Consider the following 9,970-nt stretch of genomic DNA (forward strand, 5'->3'; position numbering starts at 1 on the left):
TGTATTAGGTGTTCAACACAGTCTTAACACATTTCTCGGACCTTGAAGTGCGCCGTCAAGCGCTGATTTGAGTTTTACTGTGATTTACAAATTTTGGCCCCTGGCTGTGGCTGTGGACAGGAAAGAGATTAGGAAGCAGAATTAGCTCGCGAGAAAATCATCAGGATCGTCTTTAGGTTCCACGCACATCTGCATGCATTAAGCACTAATTTGAGCTTTATCCTTTTTACGTTTCATCATGTTGATATGTTGTTTCAAGGAGATCTTAAAACAAGTTATTTGAGTGAAAAACATGAGTTTATACCACCAAAAAAACAGAGTTATCATTACAAGTTACCTCACTAGCATCATCTTCATTGGCTTCCTCTTCTTTTCGTCAATTGGCATGATTTGCCATACTGAAAAGCGAAATTGATGCGCCAAGGGTGACAAAAAACAAAAATAGTCGCAACAGAACTCTGCAAGTGACCATCTCTTCTGCATCAAGAGCTATATTACATCCTGTGCGTCATCCTATACAAATTGAAAAAGAAAAAGACAACCGACCTATACTCACATCAAGAGGATTCCAAGTTCAAAAGCTGAAGCCAAGAAGAGAATCCACAAACCCCATTCACAAACTTCCTTAGTTAGCCACGCAAGTGACCTGTTTTGGCTTCGGCCCAATGGCACGCCTAAATAAACCCTAGAGACTAAAGCGTAACACCTGACAAAATGATTATCAGGGTCGAAGAGCATTCGGGTATCCTGAACTACTACTAGTACTTGCCTGTTGGGAGCCAAAACTCAGTGCCGGGTGAAGGAGCTCTGCTTGAGCAAAGGAGCCATTAGATGGCACATCGACCAGAAGATCCTGATCATTACTTTCATCTATGACTGGGAAAGAATCCAGCATTAGAGTGCTATTATCAGGAGGCAAGGCAAAGAGGCTTCTTGGACTGAAGCAATAGCCATCATTGTCCAAGAGGTCCTTGTTTTCACAGCTACCCTTCCAAGCCGCCCTTTTTGGACTCTTCATCATTACCTTTGCTTCTGAAAGATACAATGCATGAGATTATTAAATGTTTTTCCAGACCATAAGATAGTCACAAGATTCCCTATAGCATGTTTGTTTGATATTCTTAGAGCATGGAGAAAGTTCAATTTCGCCATAACAGGATTTTTTTTCAATAATGAATATGTTTGAAAGCAATCCAATTACCAGACATAATCCCTCCTACCTTTCAATGAAAGAAAGGAGGAAAACCTGAAAGCAAGATTTAGCAATGAGTAATTTATGCCTTCAAAAACTTTTGGTATCGTGTGTTGGGACAGCAAAAGTAAGATTGCATGCTATGATCAGTAGGGTACTTATTTGACTTTTAAAAGCTCTTGTCTGGTTTGTCTTGTTTCCATCCTAAAATCCATAGACATCAAATGATTCGGCATTAAGTGCACTGTGACCCACAGATAAGTTAATAAGAGATCAATTCTTTCCACAATCCATGAACAAAATGCATGAGGATTCACCTGGGAAGTTCTGACTTTGGATGTCACGAACTCTCTTGCCGGTCATTAAATTTCTAGCAAGAGTGGTGTGAGATCTGCCAACACTAGACTCTCCAGAGGTATGTTTACAATCCTGCATCCAATGATCAGCTTCTAAGCAAAGGAGCAGCAGATTGTCAATGCTCATAGGTAATAAGATCCATGCTAATCTTTTTACGTACCTGGAGCTGCTGGTGGCACTCCACCCATTTGCATTTCATCAAACTAGAAAGTGCAAGCCTTCTCAGAGTCTTATAGTCTTCGGCTTTTACACCCAAAAAGGAGCCATCAAAGACCCCTTCAGAGAGAAGCTTCTGGAAGGAAGATAAGTTCTCCTTGAAGATAGGACTATCAAACAAGTGCTCAAGGCTGCACCGAAGAAATTTCTATGTCAAGGCATTAAATAATGTCCCAAAAATTTAAGCAGCTCGTTTAAGAGTATCAAACTAATGATAACAATTTTATCCAGGCATTTGCACAGGGAAGCATATAAGCAAGCGGATGTCATAAACCATAGTCACTGCCTGCCTCATAGATAGCACAACTAATCTAATCCATTTTTACCAGTCATCTCGTGAGAAATATGTTTTGCTAAGTCCACCATTGAACCACATGAAGAAATGGGTGACAAGAAGAATAACCTGTCAGGAAGTTGGCTGGTATCAACAGAAGGTAGGTACTTTAGAAGTTGCCGTCGCTCATCATCGTTCAAGTGTCTTGCGAACTCCTCAAAGTTTAGCACTTCCTACCCAAATTGTAAGAAATAAAAAGAAAGTGAGAGGCTGTTACCATATTGAGCAGACCAATGCTGGACAGGGGGGAAAAACAAATGTCTGGGAATCAGGATAACTTGAGCTAAGAGTCAATCTTGTAAATCGCGTATGGAGTTGACATGAATCGTTGAATCCAAAAGCATGTAGAGTTAGAAAAAGAAATTCGGTTGTATCCATGAAGTTTCCCAGTGATATTATATTTTCATCCTCTAAGTTGCTCTATTTGCAAAAATACGCTAAATGAATACATGCACGAATTTGGAATGCATATGACACACATGACAACCAAAACATGTCCCTATGAATGAACAATCATTGATCAAGAAGAAGCAAATCTTAAACTTAGGATGCTCATCAATATAATCGCAATAGGTACTTAAGCAATATCAAGTTGTTCAATGTTCACTTCTATGGAAAGATTAAAGGAAGTAAGTCAACTTACTTTCAAATCTATGTAACTTAGTGGCGAATTATGACTTCCTAGACCCTGCAGTTTCTCATGCTGAGATATGTCCCTGTAATTACCGATTAGAGAGATATTAGAGAAGGGCCATACTGACCATCTGTCTTGCACTAGAAGAGCAAAGTTCTACTGCAAAAAGCAGCAACTTTTTGTTTCCGCCAATAGATATAAACCATCTTTTAACAAAATGCACGTTCTTCATAGAAAGGAAGCACTGATCTATCACAAAATGGTCCCAGTTGAACTTGCCATCGAACTATGCTTAGCCCTCTCTCTAAATGGGGATGCCTGTAGCCTCAATATTCAGATCTTTAATTGAGATATCACGAATTTTTATCTATCAATATTCAGTGCAATTTCACAACTAGCAAGAAGAGTTACCTTCTAAGATGTTCAACTCTCGTTCCTTGTCCACTAGAGCTTTTACTCTTCTCCATTCCAGGTTTTGCACTTGGAAAACTCACTGTTCTTGCATTGTTATATAGAGGGACAGACATAGGACGAGAATAGGCCTCACTTGTCTTATAATGTTTGCGATCGACTGAGAGAGAGCTTGCTTCAGATTCCTCATCTCGAGCTATTGCACTTGGATGTCTGATGAGAACAGTTCCATGTCCTATCTCAACAGACCCCATTGGCATTTCACTCTCTAAAAGCAAATCCTCTTCCGAGGAACCAGATAAGCATGAAGACTGTTGTTCGTGTAATATAGTGTGCAAGTCTCTTGTAAGTTTCTCGACTGGAGAAGGTTTCGGACGATTCACGCACGTCCTCTTCCGGGAAGGCACCATCGAGTCCCACACAACCGATTGAGCTGGACCTGTCAAAGCAACAAAGGGAGAGGAAAGAATCAGCAACAAAGAAGGAGTAACATTACCATATACAATTAGCAGTAGGGGGCTACCCACATATTCTCTACCAATATGAAGGCAGTTCCCCATCATATTTGTCACTGATAAAAAGAAAATGCACTCATGACAAACCACGTAATCTGCAAAATTGTAGTAGAGAATACAGCCACCCTTCTTGCGAAGAAAAACAACTCTGATCTGTGCAAGCACTCAACAATTTTCTTAAATTATTGAAAATCAAATGTACGAACAGATTTAGGTACAGTAGTCTATCTGTTTTCATTTTCTCTCTTCATTATCTATCTTGTATCTTTCAATTATAAAAGAATAGTATTTGCTATTTCTCACTTATTATATTGGGCAACATTTCTTTACTCTACCTCCCCAGTACAGGACTAGGAAACTCCCTTGCCAATGACTCATTTGGACCACATGCCATAACCAGAAGTGCCATCTTGTCCATCTCTGCTTGATTCTTCAGAAGAATGAAGAAAAAGTTCTCTTTTTTTGAAGTACTAGAAAAACATACTTCAATAAATAGGCAATCGATGTCCAACCTGTCAAATCACTAACATCTGCACTGCCAAACTGTGCATCAGAGTTGGATATAGCTGAGCCAGAGCTGGATCTATTACTTGTATCTTCATCTATAAACTTTTGGAAGCCTTGATTATAATCAGACACAATCCCTCCAAAAACCATATCGTCTGTAATCTGCTTTCTCTTGGGAACTTTTACTTCCTTGTTCTTGTTTATGTTTATGGATATGTTTTTCCCTCTGCCATATCTATGATCATCATAATCGCCAGGTTCTGCCCGTGCATGCAAAGGGGTATAATTAGCCAGCGTTCCTTTTGTCCTCCATCGAGACCCACATGCATTGCACAGCACTGGCTTCTCGGGAGGGCCATTGCGCCAAAGAGGGGTGCCTGATGCAATGTTCAAGAATTAGCATCCACAAGCAAAAGACATACAGATGCAAATTATGACTAAATCAATTGTAGTAGAAAACAGAGAGAAAAGAAGTGCTAAGAGTGATAACTTCGGTTGTCATGAGTCCAGTAGAACTGTCATGTGCTCAATGTTGGGTTAGTGAAAGCTCCGAAGAGATAAAATCCTAATTTCAAGCTTACTACTATGGAAAAGAAAGAAGTAAATTTGACATAGCATCATGTCAACAGTTCAGCAGATTGCACTTCAACAGTAGTTAAGAGATATGTCTCAATTAGCATCAAATTCTTCATTTATATGTCTTGTTTAGCACCTGAAGTCAAGTAAATATAGCTGATGATATCAGTATGACAAATACCAGAGAAACCACACACTGCATTTGATAATCCAGATGAAACATGCGGTTTCATGTCAAATGAACTTCTTATGGCATAAGTATCATCATATATCAAATGACTTTCGTGTCAAGCACAGTGTGTGATAGACCTAAAATGAATGACATAGCTCTTGAGGACTCCGCAGAAAAGGATAATTTTGAAGGTTCAACAATGAGAAAGCGATTCCTGAAATCTCATCATGGTCAGAACTTCAAAGTGCCAACAAGAGATACATAGGATTGAGAAGGACACGGGTCTTTGCATGCTTGCCATTGCTACTGAGAGTAGAAAAACGGATTGCAGACCAGGTAATATCTAACTTTAATGATCTGTTCAATATGCAAAGGAAGTACTCAAGTGCCTGAATACGGATGAAAATAATATTCATCAAAATATTAAGGTCTGAACGAGCGTTAAGGAGGTAGCATGAACTGGTTCTTGATGGTCAGAGCATTGCACACAATCAAACTGCAGACTGAGAGCCAAAATCCTGCCCCATCAGTGCAGCATCTGAAGCAATTTGAAATCACCAAGGTTAATTGGTTGCAGGACGTTTGCAGTCTAGTTTTGGAACGGTATGACTTGGTGACCATTAATTGGAGAATGTGGCTCATTATACAGAAGTTTTGCAAAGTGTTACCAAACACAAAGAGGAAGCTGTGAAACAAAGCTGCCCCTTTAGCATATTTTTTCCCAATTGAATCATTGAGGTCAGTCAACATTGTCGACTGCATGGATTCAACACAAATTCACAGGATTGGGGAAGCTACAAATCAACAAGAACGAGGCAACAGCCCATCACTCAACAAGACTCCAGACTCAATTTGCAGTGGTGACATTAGCAACAAGCCAGAGTCAAAAGGCACGCTCCAGTCAGTCACAGCGCAGAGGGAAGTGCAAGATTCAAGGGATGAATGAGAAGACCCAAAAAGGCCATTGGATTCATTGGGAATTTCCAACTCAACCCAGTTCAGAATCAAAAAAATCCACCTCGGATTCCCAACCCAAATACAGACACCATAACACATACTATAGCAGTTCGTTTTTGCAATTTTCATGTAATCTATTTCTTCCTCTCTTGGATGGAATTATGTTAGAATTATATATCTAATCCAAGGTCAGCAAAAATTTCAATATATATTGAAGGAAGCAAAAAGAAAAGGGACTAGAACCCACTCAATCATTTCTGGAATTATAAGCACAAAACTAAAAGTATTATTGGAGAAACAAAAACTCACTGGTAACTCCACAATGGTAGCAAGGCCCTTGCTTGCCCATGTTCTTTTTTTTTTCCCACAAGTGCCAAAAAAACGGTTCAAGCAAAAATTGAGAGAGAGGAAATTAAGGTGGGTAGGCAAAATTTATTCAGAAAATGTTCAAAAAGTTCCAAATTTGTGAAAAAAAATATATACACAAATGATTTTGTTCAAGCCTTTGATGACAGAGATGCTACTGGGCACAGCAAGCGTCGCTACAAGAAACCCAGAAGAGCTTCTGCAGAGGAGAGCAGAACTCACAAACCCAGAAGAGTTTTTATGTCTTTTAGTCCAATGGAAATCAGAAGATTAGAGAAAAAAAGAGAAAAAATCAACAAGAAACTAGAGAGATTGAGAAGGGTAATTTAGCTCTGAATCTGTACAATCCAATGGAAGAGAAAACACCATTAGGACTTAGGAGGAATCTAATTAATGGGCCTGAGGAAAAAGGGGAAGGTTGCAATGAAGGAAGGAAGGAAGGAGGAAGATGAAGTGTTTCTCCTGTGTACATGAATGTGACCTCTTTGTTGTGGTGCTGAATATGAAGCAAAAGAGAAGGAAAAAGAAAAAAAAAAGAGAGAAGAAGAAGTGTTCAGCTTCCCTCTGCTTTTTAATTTAATCTTTTCTTCTTCCTTTTTGATGTCACTGAATAGATTTTTAGCTACCCTTTTATTCTATGCAAAAACTTTTTAAAAAACAACATTAAAATAAAATAAAATAATTAGTATTTAATTGAACCCGCAATGGGGGTTAGGGAGAGAAGAATATTATCGCACATATCCTGTTGACTATAGACTTTTCTTGTGATTTTGTTTTTTTTCAACACACCAAGAATTTACAAATCCCCCTTTTTTTTTTTTCGCTGATCTTGGATTTCTTGAAAAATAAAAAAAAGACAAACTTATTAGGGGGTGAAGAAGAAAGGGAAAGCCACCGGGCAGAGAACAACCAAAGAAGAGGAGGAAGAAACAAGGACAGTTAGTTTGGATTCTTCCTTAAATCCCCCAAAAATTCTATTTGTTTTATTTCCTTAAAATAAAGAAAATCCTCCCTCCCCTTCCCCCTTGTCTAAGCTTTCTTGCGATTTTATTACAATTTCCTTACGTGTAGGTGAGCGTGATGACATGATGTTGATGAAATTAATTCACTTTGCCATGGCTGGCCTTTCGGACGAGCCAGCCCGCCCAATGTCACCATCCCATGATCACATGTCGCCTCCGGGTCACGAAGGCCCAATCGAGGACCGTTTCCCGGTTGTGATTTTCGAGAAAGTTAATCACCCCACTAATTAAACCTTGATTAGGACCCAAGATGGGATTAGGGGGAAATCAAGGGGGGGGGTTGTTCTGTGATTTTGGAAACTCCCCCATGGGGCTGTGACCTTATCATAGCTCCATAATTGAAAAGGCTAAGCTAAGGCAAATGGTGACACTAACCCACCGAGGGTAAACCCAGACGGAATTTAATTGTCGGGGAAAATGGCAAATGATATCTGAACTTTGACTCGATATTCAGTTTGGTTCATGAACTTTTAATTTATTCAATGTGATCCCTGAACTTTAGCCGAATATGCAATATGGTCCCTAAATTTAATTTATTCGATGTGGTCCTTAGACTTTTGGTACATATTCAATTAATCTCTAAACTATATAAAAACGTTTAAAAATTTAAAAACCACATTAAATATTGGGCAAAATTTGGGACTCCTTCGAGAGATTATCCCTTTCATCTTATGAATTTCAATGGGATGTTATCGGATGTCATCACAAAACATAGCGCGCATCCCTTGACTTTGACTCTTATCAGGTGTCACGTGCCCTCCTCCTCTCGAGGCTGCCCACCTTGCGAAGGCACCCTTTTTTTTTCTTTTTGGGCTCTGCAATTTTTCCAATTGGTCCACGTCTTGGAAAACAATTTTTTTATTTTAACTAAGGAGGTCAAACACGGGGTAATGTTCAATTTCGGGCCATTTCATGTTCAACATTTGGGTTCCTTGTTTCACCAGAAGATCATTGACCCTCCACACACACACAAAAAAAAAACCCACCAGCTCACATGTTGATGAAAGCACGTTAAAGAGTGTTTGGACGGCTACGGAACCTTCACCAATCTCTCATTTAATCCCTAAAGTCATGCCAGAGAACATGGGTTTAATTATTAAACAAAACCCAAATCACTTTTGTTATGCACATTCATAAAAAAAAAAAAAAAAACAGGAAGCGTACAAAATTGAGTGGTTTGGATCCCTTCCCTTGATTGATTGAACGCCAACCGTCTGATCCAATTACTGTCCGTTGACTTCTTCCCCCGTGCAATTTACGTAAATCTCTAATTCAGAGGGAACAAAGATCATGCGAATCGAATACTACTAACTTTTAAAATGGTCCTATAAAATGAAGGGTGAAATCGGGAGGATTTAGAACGGTCGAGATTGGTCCAGCCATGCCTCTTTGACGGTCAGCACGCCCCCTTGCATGAAAATTATTTGAAAGATTTTTTTTCTTAACTTATTTTAGTATATAGCATAGTAAATCGTTCCTTCGAATTATAGAATATAATGGAAGAACAGCTGGGCCCCATTCGTATTCTTAATCGCTGTTCCTCCATTAGAACGGTCCTTGTTGCGTTCTCTTTCTTGTCTTGTCTTTTCTTTTTCTTTTTTTAATTTCATGTCTTTTTTTCACTTGGGAAGGTATATATGCTGGCTGACTTTTTCGTAAAATCAGCTCCTTGAGTAAGTGAAAATCAGGGTATAGAGCCCACAACATTTCGTGATTAAACAAGTCATCAACACAAGCTGTAATTATATACCTAAGTTAGCCCCAAAAAGAGACCTTAATTTATTGAATTTTCAAGCAAATTGTTCTGAACGTAATATAATCAAAGCAAAATGACACAAACGGTCCATGAGCTTTAGCCCAGTGTGCAATGTAGTCCTTGAACTTTTAAGTTGTTCAATATAGTTCATAAACTTTAACCCAAAATTTGCAATGTGGTCCCTAAACTTTTAATGTGTTTAATATCGTCTCTAGACTTTTGGTACATGTTCAATGTACTTCTTAAACTATATGAAAATGTACATTGAACATGTACCAAAAGTCCAATAACGACATTGAACAAATTAAAAGTGCAGGGACCACATTAAATATTGGGTGAAAGTTCATGGATTATATTGAACAAATTAAAAATTTATGGACCATATTGCATATTGGGCCAAAGTTTGGAGAGTTGTTGTGTTATTATCCCTATAATCAAACAAAGCATTTAATAGCATAATTTGTTTTCTGGTATTCTATGTATATTAAAGTTGGGTGGGGAGTACATTAGAGTGAGGTGGTCACTTTGAGGAATTTCCACAAATTTCATTTTCTTTTTTAATAAAGAATATCGGAGTTGGTGACTTAGGGGCGGCCATGAGTGGTAATATTTTATTTGAATACTTTTTAACTTGGTCAAAATAATGACACTCACTATTTTTTCCTCTTTTTTTTTTGTATTAGATTTTATTTTCTTTGCCATCTCTGTATTAGGGTTAATGAGTGTCTAAGACTTTTTGTTTTCAAATTATCGTTAATAATATTACAAAATTGAATCTTCCTATTTTTTCTTTTTCTTCTGTGTCAATTTGAAAAGTAAAATTAAAAGTTTAATTCTGCATTTGATGCTTCAGCTAAAATTCTTCAAAGTTAATATGTCCATGAATATTGTCGTACCTAAACTATCAAGAGTTGAAAGTAACGGTTTTCTTTCGCAAATAAACTTGAAAATGATT

The 9,970-nt window shown here is 38.2% G+C and overlaps 1 protein-coding gene across 1 annotated transcript; it reads right to left on the reverse strand.

Annotated features, from left to right (window-relative positions):
- Positions 1-442: 442 nt before the first annotated feature.
- Positions 443-6,791, reverse strand: LOC115689245 (GATA transcription factor 26). The gene is made up of 8 exons (XM_030615244.2): positions 6,181-6,791; positions 4,172-4,543; positions 3,145-3,583; positions 2,743-2,815; positions 2,169-2,272; positions 1,710-1,896; positions 1,510-1,621; positions 443-1,032 (listed from the first exon to the last, which is right to left on the reverse strand). Exons 1-8 carry the CDS (start codon positions 6,218-6,220, stop codon positions 722-724), a joined length of 1,638 nt encoding a protein of 545 aa, XP_030471104.1. The 5' UTR covers positions 6,221-6,791; the 3' UTR covers positions 443-721.
- Between the last annotated feature and the right edge of the window lie 3,179 nt (positions 6,792-9,970).

The sequence above is a fragment of the Syzygium oleosum genome, unplaced genomic scaffold (assembly GCF_021117445.2).
Source record: "Syzygium oleosum isolate NSW1041296 unplaced genomic scaffold, Sole_v2.1 Sole_v2.15, whole genome shotgun sequence".
NCBI classification, from domain to species: Eukaryota; Viridiplantae; Streptophyta; class Magnoliopsida; order Myrtales; family Myrtaceae; genus Syzygium; species Syzygium oleosum.

What these genes read in the sequence shown, in the direction of transcription:
- LOC115689245 (XM_030615244.2), bottom strand. Translation starts at nt 6,220, where the DNA reads ATGGGCAAGCAAGGGCCTTGCTACCATTGTGGAGTTACCA. An exon ending in CTACCATTGTGGAGTTACCA is followed by an intron (nt 4,544 to 6,180) that starts GTGAGTTTTTGT and finishes ACATTGCATCAG; the next exon opens with GCACCCCTCTTTGGCGCAAT. An exon ending in AGTGCCACCAGCAGCTCCAG is followed by an intron (nt 1,622 to 1,709) that starts GTACGTAAAAAG and finishes CATTGGATGCAG; the next exon opens with GATTGTAAACATACCTCTGG.